Raw genomic sequence first — 19,175 nt, forward strand, 5'->3', positions numbered from 1 at the left:
GTAAACTACAATGAAAGTGTTGAAAACCAAGAAAAAAATGATGTGAAGTTTTTGCTGTTGGACCATTCTTGCCCTTAAAGATTTGCGTATCAAAAGAGTGATTCTGGAGACTTCTTGCTCTGCCTCAAGGGAGGTTCTGCTTCAACCGAACAGGTTTCCTGCATTTCGCTCAATCATTGAGTCTATTATGCTATCTCTCCAGTACTTTGAAAGCTGGAGTTTAGAACATGTAGTTCCAGAGAGAAACCAGGTGGCTGGGCTCATTGCGACCAGTGTCACTAGAGATCACCGGTATCAATCTTATGTTGCTAGAGGCGGCCCTTTTTGGCTTCAATCCATAATCAACAAAGAGGCAACAGGGGTTTGAGGCTTTGAATATGCTCCTTTTCCCTTTGTAACATCTCTGTGTATGCAGGAGTACCTATTGGTATCTCTATTCTTGCTTTCCTTTTCAGTTTCGAATTTATTCTTCCTCCCAATCCTCTAGTTTGAGGTGTGTGTTTGATTTTGGAGGTTTTGTTCTTTTGAATTATTAATACAATCAGCGTCAAAAAAAAATATTTAACTTTTTCATCTTCACGAAAGAACAAAAAAAACTGAAAGTTAATTTTTTTTTAAAACAAATGATTGGTACAAGTGTATTTGTTTTATTGGTTGGTGGATTTTTAAGATTTTTTATTTCATCTCATCTATTTAAGATCAATTATTTTGTGCTAAATTATTTTTTTAAGAAAAAAATTATACCAAAATTATTATTTTTTTGTTTTATAAATAGAAACTTGGTTCATTTGATTTGGACACAAAATGTGTATGTGCTTTTTATAAGTTATAGTCATTTTGATTTTATATAACTTTAAAATATCTTTTTGTTTTGAAAATACATATATAAGAATATGAGTTAAAAATGATTGAGTAAAATATTGAGTTTTGTTAAATAAAATGATTATTGGTGTAAAAACTGAATAAATATTGAACTAATAGGTGGAAAATAAAAAAGGAGGTGGAAGGTTTAAAGTGTTAAATAGGGTGTTGAAAAAAAAATTACCATTGTACATGGTATAAGAATCGTAAATTGTATTTTCTTAACATCAAATTGTATATATCTTGAAATGTAATTGTTTGTAAACTGATGAGTGCATCGTGAAACCGTGAACCGGTTTCTTAGGAAATTATTTTTATTTTTTTAATTATTTTTTTGTCTGAAAAAAAATTAAAAAGTTAACCAATTACGGGTTGCCACGTGTCGGTAGTATCCGCTAACAGTGAAAAAATCTTTCCAAGATCGGTCCTTATTTCATATCTCTAAGAACCGATTTTTGCAAAAATAATGGAACCACCACTAAGAAACTCATTTAAATCCCCCCGTTAATTATTCCCTTACAACATCATTATTGGTTGCATGTTTCAAGAGTGTTAAACTAAATATAATATTAATGTTTTTATTAATTTTTCATTATTTTAAAGAGTAATTAAAATAACATGTGTAGATAGATTTTAAAAAAGATGCTTTTCACAATTTTACACCCTCTTTTTTGCAATTTATATAGATATATTATTATATTTTGTTATGTACTTGATATTTCTGTAATTTGAATAAAATTTCAAATAAATATACTTGAAATCGTGATAATACAAAGTTGTCATTGTTTGTGGAGATTGTTTGAGGAGATTCGAGATAGAATGTTCAGTGTGATATGTAAGTATTGTTGGTAGACGGCATTGTGGTTAAAATGAAGTGTTAAAAGTTGAATAGAAAATATAACTATATGAAAATTACATAGTTTGCTGTTAAATGAGGTTAAATATGTTCTGAATCATTTTATGCTTGGTAGACTTAATTATACTTTCAAATCTTAGGTCTATAAATTTTGTAGTAAATGTATAAAAACTTTTTACGATTTCATTTATTGTTATATATTAAGATTATTTCATATGCTTGATATACTCCACACCGTTCATTACTCGTAGCTTACAACGTTGAAGTAACACATTTTTGGTGATAATTAATTAAAAAATTATTATTATAGATTACTTGAATAAATTATCAACTGTGCAACAACAAAGATGTCCAATGCCAATATGATTTATCACACATTTACCAATAGTCCCTGGTGGGAACTCAGGCGCCTCACATCGAGCTTTACAGTCGGCCTCGGTGTTACATGTACCTCAGAAGTTACATTCATTTGGCGTGAATGATATACATAGAAAAAAAAATCAATAATGATCATTATTTTATTATTTTTTATCTACAAAATATGTGTGAGTGATTTCTGTTTTATAAAAGTGTAGATTCAGGGGAAACTGTGTGTAGAAAAAGTTGAAATGAAAATGTTTTTATAATAAAATAAAAGAGAAATATAAAAAGAGTTATAAAAAATATTTACGTTTTGAATGGATGGTAAATAAGAGAAAACATGTCATGAAAAGAATGGCAAATTGAACTTCTAAGACATCTCCAAGCTAACTACAATTTTCATTCTAAAATAGAGTAAAAATGGATATGAAGTAAAAAATGGTTCAACCCAACTATATATCTCACTGTACAATAGAGTTTACTCCATAAAAATAGAGTAATCTATTTTTTTTTTGTTCATTGCACCATAATAAAATGAGAAATGAAATGGGATTAGAACATTTTTACTTCATATCTACTTTTATTCTATTTTAGAGAAAAAAATAAAGTTTTACATTGGAGATGTTCTTAATAAGGTTGAAATGATTTTTAAAATAGTTTGGGGTTGTGGATATGAAAGTGTTAGAAAACAAAGGAAGCCTGTAAATCCTTAAATATACATACAAATTTCTTATATTGAAATGTGGCATCAGATTATTTCCATGGGAAAATGTTTGGTAAAATCACAAAGTCAAACTTTCCAGGAAAATGTAGATATGGTCAAATATTCACCATGACTTTGAATTTGTTTTTTTTTTTTTGGGTTGGGTGAGTTTTTATTTTTTAAAAAATATTTGATAATCATTATTTCAGTGACAAAGAGTTTGATAAGGAAAAAAGTTACCATCTTTACTACTAATGACAAACATTGTCAAAACTCGCGATTGAACTCAATATAAAATCACCTTCCAATCTGGATACGAAGGAATTTGTATTTTGAACCAAAACTTGATATACTAAATATGAATCCTTGCTACTATCAAGTTAACAGTTGTGATTATAGTACTTTAGATTTAATCCAGAGGATCAGTCTATACTTTACTCTTATAAATTTCAATATTAAGCTAAGAAGAAAATGGTTTTCAATTCAATTGGTGACGCGGAAAACAAGTAAATTAGAGATTGATTCAATTTAACAAGAAGCTAGCCTAAGGTATTTCATTGGGTATTGAGCGAGAGCCAAACAATTATTCAAGCGCGATGCAGTGTTTTTTAGAACTCAGATCACTCAGCTGGAACACCCCACTGTCGTGGTAGTGATCCCTTTGCCGGTCGATCCCACCATCTAACAGAATCATTGCGTTTTATAATGTTTCATGTTATTACGAATTATAGTCAAAAGTGTCTAGACAAACACATATTTTGCATCAGAAAAATGTCACGAGAAGGAAATAAAAGATTGATTTTTTTTCACTAGCGAGTAAGGCTTCCTTTCATAAAGCATTGTTAAACTTTTTTTTTTTGGAACACTGTTAAACTTTTTTTTCATTGTATATTTTTTTTCAATATATGACGCATATATTTTCTTATGTAATATTTTTTTTAGAAGGTCTGAATATTAATTTTGTAATGTTAACTTTTACGAGTAAAATTTGTTTGCCATGAAAAAGATCGTTTTAAAACATTTTTTCTATCTCTACTTCAGTATTGTTATTGTTATTTTATGTATGAGAAACTGAGTCATAAATCTTGTTAATGATGTTCTAAATGCTTCTTTATGTTGAAAATGTTTGTGTAATGAACTGATGATGAATGCCTTTAGAGTTGTTACTTTTATGTAGTTCTTTTTTACTTTTAATTTGAATAAAAATTTCAATGGGTTCGTTATAGTCCATGTGCCACATATTGTGAAATCATCAGAGTTCAAACTACAAGGTTCTCATCAGTGTTTGTGTAAGTGTCATTGGTATGTGTTTAAATTATACGGATTATCACATAATTTCATAAAGTTTGATAACATGATGGAGTTCGCTCCTAGAAATATAGCTACCCTTCACGTCAATCCCACGAGCTTATTATGTTCAATTATTTATATCATTTTGGCTGGTGAAGACATGTAATGTTCCTACTAGCTAACTGAGCCTCAGTCACATAATGGCTAGAGCTTATATCAGTTATACGTTCTGCTCTATCTACTAATACAAACTCAAATTCAAAATCTTGTCGGGAGACTCGACTTCCTGAAAAACCCAGTCATGTCCATTTTCCAACAAAAACCAAATCCAATGATCATCGACATCACCATCTTTGGCCAAAAACACTGATGAGAATTTTAAAATAGTTTGGAAAAGCACAGACATTTATAGAAAAGCAACACACCTGCATCAGTCAATGACTAAACAGACATTGGATTTAACAAATCCATAACCAAACAAATAACACTATTATTTTATTATTATATTTTCAAATTTTGTCACATCCTCCAACATACTTGAAGCTCTCACAAGAATTCAAAAAAACTTTCCCATGTCTACATTACACCACGTTGGTACACTAGAACCCATCATCACCCACATTCTTCTCCTTCGTCTTCTTCTTCTTCTTCGCTCATCTCTTTATCTGCAACTCCTCGTTGCATGAACTTATTATAATCAAAGAAAAATGCAGCTTCTTCGACTCCTTTCACTTCTTGTTTCTTTATTCTTCTACCACTTCATCACCTTATCCTCGTCGTTAAACCACGATGGCCTATCTCTTCTCGCACTCAAATCCGCGGTCGCTCACGACCCGACACGTGTGATGACTTCCTGGTCCGAATCCGACCAAACTCCATGCCACTGGCCAGGCATCACCTGCACACGCGGCCGAGTCACCTCCCTCACTCTCTCCGGAAGAAGACTCTCCGGCTACATCCCCTCCGAACTCGGCCTCCTCGACTCACTCACAAGACTCGAACTCAGCCGCAACAACTTCTCTGAACCCGTCCCCACTCGTCTCTTCAACGCCGTTAACCTCCGTTACATCGACCTCTCCCACAACTCAATCTCCGGCCCAGTCCCGGCCCAAATAAAAGCCCTCAAGAATCTCACTCATCTCGACGTCTCCTCCAACCGCCTCAACGGCTCACTCCCCGAGTCGCTCACCCAACTCGGAAGCCTCGTCGGCACACTCAACCTCTCTTACAACCGATTCTCCGGCGAAATTCCGCCGTCGTACGGCCGGTTCCCGGTCTTCGTCAGCTTGGACCTCGGCCATAACAATCTCACCGGAAAAATACCTCAGATAGGCTCTCTGTTGAACCAAGGACCAACCGCGTTCGCCGGAAACTCTGACCTCTGTGGCTTTCCGTTACAGAAGATGTGTAGAGAGCCAAAGCTCGTCGCTCCTAAACCGGAAGGCTCGCAAATCCTTAACAGAAAACCAAACCGGATTTCGGAAAAAAATAATAAACCGGTTACCGGAACCGTAACGGTTTCACTGATAACCGGATTCTCCGTCGTGATCGGAGTAGTTTCCCTCTCCGTGTGGCTGATTCGACGAAAACAGAGCTCCGGTGAGTTCAAATCGGAGAACACGGCGGCGCCACCGGAGGAGGAGAAAGGTAAGCTCGTTGCTATGGACGAAGGCTTCGAGCTAGAGCTTGAAGATCTATTAAGAGCCTCTGCTTACGTCGTGGGGAAGAGCAGAAGCGGGATTGTGTACAGAGTAGTCGCCGGCATGGGATCGGGCACGGTGGCGGCGACTTTTTCAACGTCAACCGTCGTTGCCGTTAGAAGGCTCAGCGACGGGGACGCCACGTGGAGGAGGAAAGATTTTGAAAATGAGGTGGAGGCGATCGGTAGGGTCCACCATCCGAATATCGTACGGCTGAGAGCTTATTACTATGCAGAGGACGAGAGGCTTTTGATCACGGATTACATACGTAATGGCAGCTTGTACTCTGCTTTACATGGTAATGGTTGTTAACTTCATCATTAGTTTAACCACTAATTACAATAATTATTCTTTTATTTTGTTGTTTTGCTTTTACCTTTATGAGGTTTGATTGAGATTGAGAGAAGAGACAAGATTAGGTTTATTTTGGGAGTTAGTGTTATTGATCGAGTTGATGGTTGGATCTATGTATATAAAGTTTTTGTCTTTGAGTATTTGTTTGATTCTATTGTTTTGATTGGCGTGTTCCTCTTGTTCCTTTCGCATTCATAATCTTTCTGAACTAGTTCACATGTGTGGTAATTAACTGTTTTAGTTTCAGACAAGCTTTGGATCTTTCTTCTTGTCGGAAGCAGCAACTAAATTCGTTTTGTTTTTGTAGATTAGTTTTGAAATAGGAGAGAACACTGGGAAGTAGTGTAACGGTCTTGTTTGTATTGACTTGCATGAGATAACATTTCTGGTTTAAGATCAGTTTAAACAGTGTTTAATGAGACAGTACAGGAGTCAGATTAAGCTCTGAGGGATGTTTGTTTATCGATAAACAGTTGCCAAGTTTTTTATTTTTGTTGTTCATCGTTGACTTTTTTGGTTTTGTTTTGTAGGAGGATCTTCAAATACTTTGCCTTCACTATCTTGGCCTGAAAGGTTACGTATTGCACAAGGAACTGCTCGTGGGTTGATGTATATACACGAGTACAGCCCTAGAAAGTATGTCCACGGCAACCTAAAATCAACCAAGATCCTGCTCGATGATGAACTGCAGCCTCGCATCTCAGGCTTTGGTCTAACACGTCTAGTCTCGGGCTACTCAAAGCTCACCGGATCGATATCAGCAAAAAGGCAAAGCCTAGACCAAACCTTCTTAACCTCTGCTACAGTGGTGACAAGAATCTCATCTCCCTCGGTTGCTTACCTTGCACCCGAGGCTCGAGCTACTTCTGGTTGCAAATTATCTCAGAAGTGCGATGTTTATTCGTTTGGGGTTGTCTTAATGGAGTTGTTGACTGGTCGTAAGCCTAATGCTTCATCTGAAAACAGTGGTGAAGAGCTTGTGTGTATTGTGAGGAGTTGGTTTAAAGAAGGGAAGCATTTGGACGAGATTTTAGACCAAGAGGTTATAAACAAAGGTTATGAAGAGAAGCAAGTTATTGCAGCCATTCATGTCGCCTTGAACTGCACGGAGAAGGATCCAGAGGTTCGTCCCAGGATGAGATCAGTATCTGAAAGTCTTGGTCGAATCAAGTTAGACTAATAGCTGAGAAAGCAAGGAAGTTTTGCAAATCCGAGTGTAAAATTTATGCACCATCATGTCTCGCTTCTCGAGAAGCTGTGCTTTTCTTTGTTTTGCCATGTTGAAGGGTTTAGGGTTCTTGATCATTGGGTTATTGTTATCAATTAAAATGGTTTGTTGTTTGTTTATCATCTTGATAACAATAACAAAGTTTGTAATAAAACAATGTTCCCATTAAGTTTTTCATGTTCTAAAGATCTCAAACATGATTATTTCAACAAACGTTGTAAGAATCTCATGACTTGTTACCAACGTTTTAAAACACACAATCTGACCAACCATTTCAAATCCTACTATATAAAAGGGACTAAATTCAATGCTTTTGGGACTATCCACCTCAGCCAAAATATTCTCATCAATAAAAAATTAGAAATATATGTCATTTGAAAGATAATTAACTAACATATGACTTTTGATATTTCTAGAAATTTCAGAAATTTCAAATTTGTAACTGCTAATTTATTAATAGAATCATATATTTATATTGTAGTTATAAATAAAGAGAAAATAAAATATTAATTTATAATATATATATATAGTTTATAACTTTATATTGTAGTTATAAATAAAAAGAAAATAACCGGAGAGGGTGAAAAATCTCATGTAAAATTATGTAATTAAAATGGTAAAATGGTGAGTATGATGAGATGAATCTAAGAAAATTTATTGTACAAATTATGATGTTTTCTTCGTCCACTAAAATGATTTAAAATAAAATATATATTCACATAAATAAGTCAATATTTGTTTTTTTTTGGTAAGATATTAAGATTATCATTTTCTGAAAGGTTACACTGTTGTTTTTAAACAACTTATTACAACAAGGAAACAAAAACAACCACCAACAACTCAAGGTAAAAAAAGCCTTAAAGAGATCTTATACAAGAAAAATAAAAAAGAAGTAGAGAAGAGGAGAAAGAAGAACTTGCCGGGTAAGGGAGAAGACAGTCACGCATCATACGGTCGAGAGAGGCAAAGATGACTGATGAAGGTGAAGAGACAGGTGTGAACACACGAGCATTACGCTCTTTCCACAGCAGCTAGATGGCTGACTGAAAATAGAGCTTGATGACTGAAGTAGCATGTGCATCTGCGTTGACGCGAGGTTGATTGATCCAGGCTGCAACATAGTGTAGATCAGCCGGAGGAAAAATCCAAACTTCAGCAGCAAAAGGCTCCCATATCAAGCGAGAGAAAGAGCACTCAAAGAAGAGATGATGGTGAGCCTCTATTTCCAGATTACAAAAGACGCACGTTCCTGAGACATTAACCTCCAACGCCTCAAGCGATCCTTGGTTGGCAGTCTTCTCTGCAAAGCCAGCCATGATATAAACGCATTACGTGGAATATGTTCCTTGAACCAAATATTCTTGTGCCAATATTTGTTGTTGATAGTGTTTATATTCTTTTCTGACATTAGTATCCATATTTTTTAGTAAACTGATCCAAAGAGATTAGTTTGTGGAGCTAACCAAACGAGGATTATAGTGTTTACTTTGGAAAAAGTAATAGGTTGAATGACAAATGGCGTGCGTGCTTTTTCACATGGAAATCTGCACATATATTAAAATTGTAAGATATGAATCATAGAGAAAATATAGTGTATATGACTGAAGTTGGTCCATTTCGAAACTAAAGATGGCTAAAATTCTTCTTTGTCAAAATGCATAGATGTGAATCTTATATGAATAGAGTTCTCCATTGCTTATAGCAGTGTAATAAACTCCGTGTGTAAAAGAGAAAAAATGTTATATAAGTGAAAACAAAAATTATGATTTTTTTTCTTGTGTCTATAGGCTCTTCGCAATTTGAAGAAGAAAGAACATATTGTGTTAAAATCTTTGGCTCAGTCAAATTTTATCCAGTTGTTTATAAAACTGTTGTTATCTGATTCATGTAATTTTTCCAGTGTTGATTTAAAAGTCCAAAAGACCCATCTATACTGACTTTTTGATATTTTTTTCTGTGATTTGAATTTAAAAAGAGATAAAACTTTCGATAAGTTATGTAAACTCAGAACAAGTATTTAGCTTTAGAAAGCATTTACATGTTTCAAACTTATAATATATACATATATAATGTTTAAAATTATGCATATAAAACCAGTGTAAAATGTGCTTGAATATGTTTCTCTTCTTTAATGTGTTAATTGTACTATATATAACATTATTTTAAAATTTCAAAAAGTTTATGTCACATACAAAAAACCATCAATAAAAGATATAATTACAACAAGAAAAATGAAAAATTATAAACATATAAATTTAAATTAAGAAAAATTAACATTGGAAAAACAAGAAATTAATATAAAAGAAAAAAACCGACAAATAATATTATAAATAAAATAAATTTATAAGACACAATCCGCGCGAAGCGCGAAAAAAATCTCTAGTTTGTATAAAACGAGGCGAGTTTCATGATATAGAATCACATGTTGTTTTTTATTAAAAGAGATTAATTAGATGTAACGTCTTCTGAAGAAAAAAAAAGAAAAAGAAAAAGAAAGACTTTTAACATCCAAGATTTAAGACCAATCAACGGGTCGTCACGTGTCGATAGGACCCACCCGCGAACAATGCAAAAATTCTTCCAAAATCAGTCTTTATTTCACACTTCTAAAAATCAATTTTTGCAAAAATAATGAGACCCACCACTAAGAAACCCACTTAAATCTCCCGCGTTAATTATGCTTTAAGCTAGATTAGAGTAAAATTTTAAAAATGTAATTACTCTAAACACCAGGTTTGTACAATTTCATTAATTATTAACGTTTCGAATCTAACGTTACTTCTTAGCTTAGATAAGTGTCGGCTACACTAGCAAAAAGAACGGTCAGATCTGTATCCGTCCGTGAACGGTTAAATGATCCGGTTCGTTTAGCAACAAGCACAGAAGCTCAAGTAGACTCGCACGTAGACAACAACAACAAAGCTAAACGCTATCGAAGGGCAAAACCGTAATCTCCAAAACCAGGAACGGTAGGTAGGTTTACTTGCGTTTTATCCCGCCTCTCATTCGAATTTCGAAATTGCTCTCTCCACACACGTGACTAGGTGAGCGCCTCTCCTCTCTCTCTCGCACGTGCCAACGTTTTGATCGTAACTCACTCACTCTCTTCCCCAAGAACACTCGCCGCTTCAAGAGTCTCACCAGTTCGTCAATCGCCTACTGAAGATTCAGAGGTAAACAAATCTCCATCCCTTCGATTTGACTATTAGTGACTTTAACACCGTTCTTGAGATTTATATTGAAATGACGGATTCGGATTTGAACTTGAGATTTCTCTAATTGACGAATCCGATTCTTGTTTTTTCAGCCACCGGATCTTGAAAATGGCAGAGGCGAGAGATCGATTGGAGAAGCCGGTGGATTACGCGGCGATATTTGCCAACAGACGCAGTCACGGTGTGTTGCTCGACGAGCCAGCGTCGCGTCTCGGTGTGTTCGAACATCCAGTTCGCAGATTACCGTCGGGTTCTCGGGTGTATCCACAACCTGGAGGCAATTACAGTTCATGGAGGCCTGGTCATGGGAATGGGAGTGGTCAGAGTCCGTTTAGATTCTCCCAGGGAAGAGAGAATGTGACTATGGCGTCTGCTAGGCGTGGAAGAGGTGGTGCTTCAGGGAGTTTGTTACCTTCTTGGTACCCAAGGACGCCTCTACGTGATATAACTCACATTATGCGGGTATATTGACTAACCCTTCTGGTTATAAATCAGTTTTGGGTGGAGCTTGGTTAGATGGAGAATGGTCTTGCTGAATTGCGATTGGTTTGTGTTTGAATCCATTGAAGTTAGGCTATCTTAGCGTTTTTTGTGTTAGATGAATCATAAAGCCAAAAGCTTGCTTAGCCTTTTTGTCTTTTGTGTGTTCATTCTGGTCTGATAAGGGTTTAGATTGACAATGGGTTTTGCTGAGTCTAAAAATCCACATTTGGGTCTCTTACCACTTCCTTTTCCAGCTTAATGATGATTTTGGTTTGTGTCTGAATCGTAGCTTTTCTTGTACTGACGATTTATTCTGTTTATGGCTATGTCAATTTCAGGCTATTGAGAGAAAAAGAAGAGCTGGTATGGGAGTAGAGAGTGCCCTGGGGGGTGAGACTCCATCTCACCAACAAGTTCGTTTTCTTGAAACTCCGGTCGCATTGGCGGAAGATGAGCACAATTGCGTAATGATGACACCTGCTCCAGCTGTGGGATTGAAGCGTAGTTGCCCACCATCAACCGCTAAAGTCCATAAGATGTTGCTTGACATCACAAAGGAGATATCTGAGGAGGGAGAAGAAGCAGGGTTCATCACACCAGAGAAGAAGCTACTCAATTCTATCGACGTGGTGGAGAAGATTGTGATGGCGGAGATTCAGAAACTGAAGAGCACTCCTCTTGCGAAAAGGCAAGAGCGGGAGAAGAGGGTCAAGACTTTGATGTCTATGCGATGATCCCACACTTAGGAGAAGAGACACCAGAGGGAAGTACATCATCTTCTGATGATATCAAAATCAATCATTATCATCTTCTGATGATATGACTTCTACAAGTCCTTGCGTATATCATTTTCTTATGATTCATTCTACTAGAAAAGTTCAATCATCTTGTTGATGATTTTGTAAGATCAGGAATCATCTACTGATGAATATAGTTTTGATAGTTTTACACATTATGTTTGGAGTCTCCTCTGTATACATTTTTCCCTTGTAGATGAATCTCGTTCTTGTTGAGTTGAATAATTGTGAGTTGGTATGAATCCTTAGCTTTGCTAGTTTGTTTACTTTCAAGTTCAGAGAATAATTAAGATGTCATATATTAAGCTTTTGATGTACAAATACAATTGAATTTTAGAATCACAGTAGCTTAAGTTATTATAAGTATTTTTTCTTCATCACCAAATAAAAAGATTTCGCCAGAATTGAGAATAAGACATCAGATTTAATTGGTAAAAACTAAAACATAATGGATTAGAGAACATAGTTAATGTATAACTAGACTTTGACCCGCGCGCCTGCGCGGATGTATATTTTGAAAAATATGTTGATATTTGTTTTTCATGTAATTATTAGGATTTGAAAAATGAATCCGAGGAACATAACCGATACCGATCCAAAAATATAGTATCAAACCCGAACATAAATTGATTAAATATTCTAATTATTCAAAAAAATATTTATTTAGAGAACCGAATCTGATCTGAACCGAAGTATTCGGTTACCCAAATTGATCTAAAATAGATTTATATACTTATATATATTAATTATTTTTTAGATTTAATGTATATAAAACATCAAGAATGATACTTTTAAATTGGTTTAAATACTTGAAAATATATATAGATAGTCAAAAGTAAATATCTGAAATAGTTAAAGTATACTCAAATCACCAAAAATACTTAAAATAATTATTGATTCCATATCCAAAATTTTAAATCAAGCCAATTGATATGTTAAGCTTAGGTATTCTGACTTGTGTTATTCAAATTTATACGTAATATATTATTTTATTTATACATTTTGGGAAATTTAAAATATATAATGATTTAAAACTTTAATAATAATTTATATTAGTTATCCAAACCCGAACCAAACCCGCAAAGATCCGAATCAAACTCAAACCAAAATTTAGGAACATTCTAATAAGGCTGAAATCTTTGATCCCGAAAACCCGAAATGAAAACCGATCAGAACCAAACCCGTATGGGTACCCAAAAGCCCATCCCTAGTCATTATTATATATCGTATTTTGTCATCATATAATTAATCATATTTTATATGTACCTTCATATAAGTAATCATATAATTAATAGTATTTTATACATACCATCATATAAATAATTACATATATTATATTTTTAAAACTTAATATGAAATATAAAAACCATAATTTGAGTTGGTATTTCAAATTGGGCTTTGTATTGTATTTTTTTATATATATTGACAATATTTTTTTTATAATGGTTATTGAAAAATAGTTTAGTAAAAATCCATTTTTGAATATATGTATATTTTTGAATCAATTTTAGATATAAATCAACTTTGAATTATTATTTTGATTTGAAATATGTATATAAAGTTTAAATTTTGTTAACGGTTAGTTTAGAAAAAAAATTTTTAGGCGATTAGATTGACCCATTTTGGTATATTTTAAAACTGGCCTAGATAGATAGTTTCTTATAATATGATGAACTTTCAATTTTTTTAAAAAACATAAGCCCATTACATTTTGTCTTAATACTACTATCCTTGTTTTCAAACAAATTTTTTTTAAAAAAGACTACAATGCATGTTTCCAAACACCCCAAATTTTTTAATAATCCTATTCAAGTGTCCAAACACTCCAATTTTGTACTTGAGTTTTAATAAGATAGATGTATAAAGAAGTAAACACCAACTGATTCAATAACCAAGAATATTAACAAGTTAACGGAGAGAATAAGAGATGTTTTTCTTTCATGAAAATAAAAGAGGTTATAGTAGTGTCTCAAAGGTGCCAAAATGAAGAGTTTTCAATCGCCAAATGACATCAAAACACAAATCACAAAGACCACAAGAGATTCAAAGTTTTTGTTCTGAGGTTTTTTTAGACAATGGGAGGATACTGCTTGGACTGCAGCTTAACCCTTTTCTTGTACTCAACTGCATCCTGCAGATATTTGAATCTCCATCAGTATCATAAACTCTCACAATCACTTTGGTTCATATGTTTCATAAACTATGCCATCAATTAGAGTAAGTACCTGAATGAAGAGATGGTAACCATCAGTTTGTGCAGGGTCAGCGGGGTTAGGGGTGTCAAGTAAATCCTGAATACCGACAAGAATCTGCTTCACTGTGATGGCTGGTCTCCATCCCTAATCAACCATTAACAACAGGGAGGTTGAGAGCATGATGAAGATCGATTTGGTCATGAAGAAAAGAGTGTACTTACGGAATCCTCGTTAAGGATGGAGAGACAGACTGTTCCTGATGGATAGACATTAGGGTGGAAAAAGCCTGGTGGGAATTTGCATTTTGGAGGCTTGCTTGGATAGTCCTCGCTGAAGTGCATCGTTAATGGAAAGTATCCACCTTCCCAATCAGTCTGTAGTGTCAAGCAAATTCACTATGAGTATAACCCCTAGCAATCACTCTTATCAACCAACCAAGGCAACCATTTGAGGAAATCTAAAAGCCAATTAAATCTCAAACTAAGTGTACGATAGATATCAGAGTTCAGATACTAAGCGCATTCACAACAAATAATGGGACAATCAGTCTACAGTGTCGTGTAAAATAGCTAATTATACTACGAACATAATGATTAGCACTAAAACTCTTATTAGCAATGAACCAAGTTAAATAAGCCAAGTTCAAATGCAAAAAAACAAGATCAAGACCACAACATTTATGCACCAAAATTTCAAAAGCTTGAATTCAGAACACCATAAGTGAAGATAAATAGTGAGGTTAAAGAATAACTGAGACAATATAATCAGTCTACAGTGTCGTGTCAGGTAGCTACGAATAATACTAAAGAAATGGATAGCAATTACTTTTACACTAAAACTCTTATTAGGGATGAACCAAGTAGAAAAGTCTAAGTAAGATACACAGCAGAGTTCAACTTAAAACGCAAGATCGAAAAGACCACAACTTTATGGAAACCACAGGTGAAGATACATAGTGAGATTACAGCTACTCTTTCTACTAACATTCAAAACCAATAACGGTACAAACAGTCTTAGAGTGTCGTGTACACTGTACAGAGTAGAGTTCGAATTCAAAATGATCATCAAGACATGGGAGAGATACAAGAAGAATGAAGCTTATAAAGAGAAACAAAACAGAACCTACACACTTACCCCAGCTTTACCAGGAATAGTGCAATGCCACACCATCAGATTCACAGACCCATCAGTCAAAGTCTCCGGCTTCGCCACAAACCCCTAATTTCACCATCAATAAAGAAGAATCAGAGACCATAAACCATACCTACGGATCAAAAATGGAAATTTACAGAAGAAGAATATAAGTACATGAGGATGATTCTTCCTCCACGATTTCCTTTCCTCAGCCAAACGACCACGAGCGATTCCACTAGCCATCTCTCTCTCAACAATCTCTCTTCTGCTCTCCAAACTCTTTATCTCTCTATATATAACTCGAAGCAGACGAAGAAGTGTAAGTTACAGATTTACCCCTATGTTAAAGCCGGGAAACGGCTGTCGGAGAATCGTACGGTCCAGATTCCGCGGCGGATGAATGTCCTTTCGTTCTACTTCCTTTAATTAAATTGACCGGTCAATTCTTAAATTAAAAGAAAGAAAAAGTCAATGGATAATGTGGCGTGAAACCTACGCGATGAAAAAGCTTGCTAAGAGTGAACATTTTATGTGGATCTGAAAACCGAACCGGAAAGTAATCAACCGAACCAAAAATTTACAAGTATTTATTAAATCCAAGATTCTTTTACCCGAAAGAATTAGAACCAAAAAAACCGATCCGAACAGATTTGCATCCAAAAAAAATCGATCAGAATAGATCCAACCCAATAAAAACTGATTCTCGAGTTAAAAACATGAATATTCAAACTAAAATTTTTGTGTTTTATTTTCTACTCTCTATTTATCAGGGGGTGTTAGTGGAGATGAGATTTATAATGAGTCTTAAAATTTATAAATCTAGTGTTATTGGTTTATAGATTTTCATATTCTCATTAAAATCTATTGTTATTGGTTTGATGATTCTATAATTCTATACAAAATAATTTGTTATTCAAAAAGTTTAGATTTTAATGATTCTGCAAATCTATTAAACTAAGTTTTATTGGGAGTTGAATTCTTATCATTGTAACTCACAAATTAAGATTTGAGAATACTACATGTTTACCTTGAATTTTCAGAATCATTACATTACTTTATTTTCATAGATTTTTACAATATACAAAATTCTCTACATCTTTTTCCAAATTTAAAAAATCTTTCAACTTTTAAAATCAACAAACTCTATAGAAATCTAAGTCCCACTAACACCCCCTTAAAAAGTGTCATTTTAGTTTTTTTTTACTTGTTACATAAAAAATATCATTTTAGATTTTCAATGCAGTTTTTACTTACTTTCAGGTGAATATTAGTTGTAAAATACATTGATATAATAAATAAACTTATTTATCTCAAATATTATTGGTCAATTAGATGTAATTAATTAAAAAATAAATACATTTATATCATTTTCTTAATATGTGTGAAAAGTGTCTGCAGTGATACTTATAATAAAAGAGAGAGAGTATATTTTATTTTATGATTTAGTTGAGATCTATTTTTGTTAACAATCTTTGTTATTATTTTTGTTGAAATTTCAAGTAATACGAAGCTTTATATCTAAAATTTAGAATTTAATTTTTTTTTGTTTTAACTGTTGTTAATAATTTATTTTAAGTTACTTGTAAGATTTTATATATTTATAATATCGACTAAATTTGATGGGAATTGAATATTTTGTGTCATTTTCAGATCGTAAATATTCGAATTTGATATGGACTTGAAAATTATGGATAGTTTACATGTATTTTATTTATAGACTAGTATTAACCCCGTGCATTCGCACGGTATTATTTTTGTTAAAAATAAAACCTAAGTTCAGTTATACATAGATAACTAAAATTACATGTATAAAATCAAAAAGAGATGAGTATACATAAAAATTGTTAACACACTTTTAGTTTAAAGTTTCCTGTTTTATTTATTTTTGTCTTGCCTTTCATGTTTAACAATTAACATGTAGTTTATGGCTTCTTTGGTTTATTATATCCATTAATGTATTTACTATTCCATCTTCAAATGAAAAAAAATCTTACAAATCCAACTAAAAATATCAGCATGTAACAGAGAAACATCAATCTATGAGGCAAATTAAGAAGTAAAAGTCAGTAAACAATGAAAAAATAATTTCATCTGAATATATAAGATAAATGATAAGGAATACATTACACTTGACTAAACCATGCAGACTCTAGTAAATACTCTAAATATAAATGGTATGTTGATGTGAAAGCAAAGTTGAGAAATTATATACATAGAGAACCGTCAAAATACCTTTGAGATTAAGAACATTTATGAATTTGATTGTTTGAACGCCTATTTTCTGGAATTTAAGAGGATGCACTAATCTGAAGAATAATTTGAGATATCAAACACCTGAAACAAACAAACAAACAAAAAGTTGAATGCCGAGAGATGGACAAATTTACCAAGAAACTGAAAAAATTTACCAGGAAATCTGAAACATTGAATTTACAAGGGAATAATGTTATTCCAAAAGTGTTTTCAAGATATATCTATGTAGTAAAAATACCTTTTAACAGCCTGATCTTTTAGGTGGTGAATTAATAGAACCTCTTTATTTTTATAAAAAGGCCTTCCTGTGATTTTACCACGTAGTCTGCTTTTTATCTTCTTCCTCCTCTCTTTCTGGCGGGTCTTACTGAATCTCCAGCCTGTTCTGATGAAGCAATAAGATAGCGTCACTGCTATATATGAGTTGTTGAGATCCCTTTACTCCGAAATTGAACCGTGCTCTAGTTCAAAACATTCATAGGTTTTGAAATAGAAGAATGAGCATATCTCTGTTACGACTGATTTGGAGTTTTTCTTTTGTTTACGTATTGAATCTGGAAAATATAGGAGCAATTAAAATTGAAAAGCATAAGATCGTGGATCGTGGGCTGTTTCAAGAAATAGATACGGTTAATTTTTTTCTTAAGCACTTTTTTCTCCTTAAGCATTATCTGGTTTGATTATTATTTTTTAATTATAAACATATCTTACGTGGCATAATTTGATTGGCTAGGTGACTTGTGCTTTAGTATATAAGGGATTCGATTCGGATCCGAAAAGAACCGATCCGAACCTGAATCAAAAATTTATAAATACTTATTAAATTCAAATATCTAAGATTCGAAGGATCTGGATCCGAAAGGAATCGGTCCAAACCCGATGAAAAGATCCGAACGACCAGGCCTAGAGCTATCCAGCTAGCCATGAGTCGGCTGCCATTTTTAACGTGGCCCGTAAAACTAATCTGGACCCATTAACTTTTGTGATCTCCCTACTTAAAAGCTTGTTTTTAAAAAAAAAGTGATGCGTGCAAAATCAGCATCGAAACCCCAAAACCTGTGATCATGGCGAATAACCCTAGAGTTTTCCTCGACATTTCCGTCAGCTCCAAAACGGTCGGCCGTATCGTTATAGAGCTCTTCGCCGACACGAACCCTTTGACGGCGGAGAACTTCCGGGCCCTCTGTACCGGCGAGAGAGGCATAGGGGAGTCCGGCATGCCTCTCCACTACAAAGGAACTATCATCCACGGCATAATCCCAGATCATATTTGGTTCGGCGGAGACATCACTCACTGTAACGGACTTGGAGGCGAGTCCATCTACGGCCCACAAGGAGGACTGCGTCAGGAAGCACGACCGTCCAGGCATTCTCTCTACGGGAACCAACGGATCTTAGTTCATGCTCCACATGAAGGAGTGCCCAGCGTTTGGACGGGTTTTGGACGGACTTGATGTGATGGCTCGCGTTGGTCGTGACGATCGCCGACTGCGGTGAGATATCTGGTGGTTATGCTGTGTCGACAGTGGTGGATTACTCTGCCTTTATTTCGGGCTACTCTGCACCGGTGAGTTTACAGAAGTTGCTGAATCAGTTACGAGTTGCCCAGCTGAAGATCGCCCATATGGAGGCCGCAATGGCAAAGGAGACCTATGCATATCAGAGTGGATATGTTAGAGGCAATGCACTAGCGTCGCTGGTCATGGCACGTCGTGCACTCGGTGGCACATGAAAATGAAGGAGAAA

At 34.5% G+C, this 19,175-nt stretch overlaps 4 protein-coding genes across 4 annotated transcripts; 3 read left to right on the forward strand and 1 right to left on the reverse strand.

The window, feature by feature from the left end:
* Positions 1 to 4,556: 4,556 nt before the first annotated feature.
* LOC106368185 (receptor protein kinase-like protein ZAR1) lies at positions 4,557 to 7,542 on the forward strand. The gene is made up of 2 exons (XM_013808092.3): positions 4,557 to 6,068; positions 6,655 to 7,542. Exons 1-2 carry the CDS (start codon positions 4,778 to 4,780, stop codon positions 7,302 to 7,304), a joined length of 1,941 nt encoding a protein of 646 aa, XP_013663546.2. The 5' UTR covers positions 4,557 to 4,777; the 3' UTR covers positions 7,305 to 7,542.
* A 2,895-nt stretch (positions 7,543 to 10,437) lies between these two features.
* LOC106368184 (protein GIGAS CELL1) lies at positions 10,438 to 12,107 on the forward strand. The gene is made up of 3 exons (XM_013808091.3): positions 10,438 to 10,525; positions 10,660 to 11,029; positions 11,389 to 12,107. Exons 2-3 carry the CDS (start codon positions 10,676 to 10,678, stop codon positions 11,782 to 11,784), a joined length of 750 nt encoding a protein of 249 aa, XP_013663545.1. The 5' UTR covers positions 10,438 to 10,525; positions 10,660 to 10,675; the 3' UTR covers positions 11,785 to 12,107.
* Positions 12,108 to 13,761: 1,654 nt separating this feature from the next.
* Positions 13,762 to 15,669, reverse strand: LOC106368183 (SUMO-conjugating enzyme SCE1). The gene is made up of 5 exons (XM_013808090.3): positions 15,351 to 15,669; positions 15,177 to 15,260; positions 14,264 to 14,416; positions 14,073 to 14,186; positions 13,762 to 13,978 (listed from the first exon to the last, which is right to left on the reverse strand). Exons 1-5 carry the CDS (start codon positions 15,417 to 15,419, stop codon positions 13,916 to 13,918), a joined length of 483 nt encoding a protein of 160 aa, XP_013663544.1. The 5' UTR covers positions 15,420 to 15,669; the 3' UTR covers positions 13,762 to 13,915.
* Positions 15,670 to 18,493: 2,824 nt separating this feature from the next.
* On the forward strand, positions 18,494 to 19,161 carry LOC106363556 (peptidyl-prolyl cis-trans isomerase CYP18-4-like). The gene is made up of 2 exons (XM_048740542.1): positions 18,494 to 18,866; positions 18,956 to 19,161. Exons 1-2 carry the CDS (start codon positions 18,494 to 18,496, stop codon positions 19,159 to 19,161), a joined length of 579 nt encoding a protein of 192 aa, XP_048596499.1.
* The last annotated feature ends 14 nt before the right edge of the window (positions 19,162 to 19,175 follow it).

The sequence above is a fragment of the Brassica napus genome, chromosome A9 (genome assembly GCF_020379485.1).
Source record: "Brassica napus cultivar Da-Ae chromosome A9, Da-Ae, whole genome shotgun sequence".
Classification (NCBI taxonomy): domain Eukaryota; kingdom Viridiplantae; phylum Streptophyta; class Magnoliopsida; order Brassicales; family Brassicaceae; genus Brassica; species Brassica napus.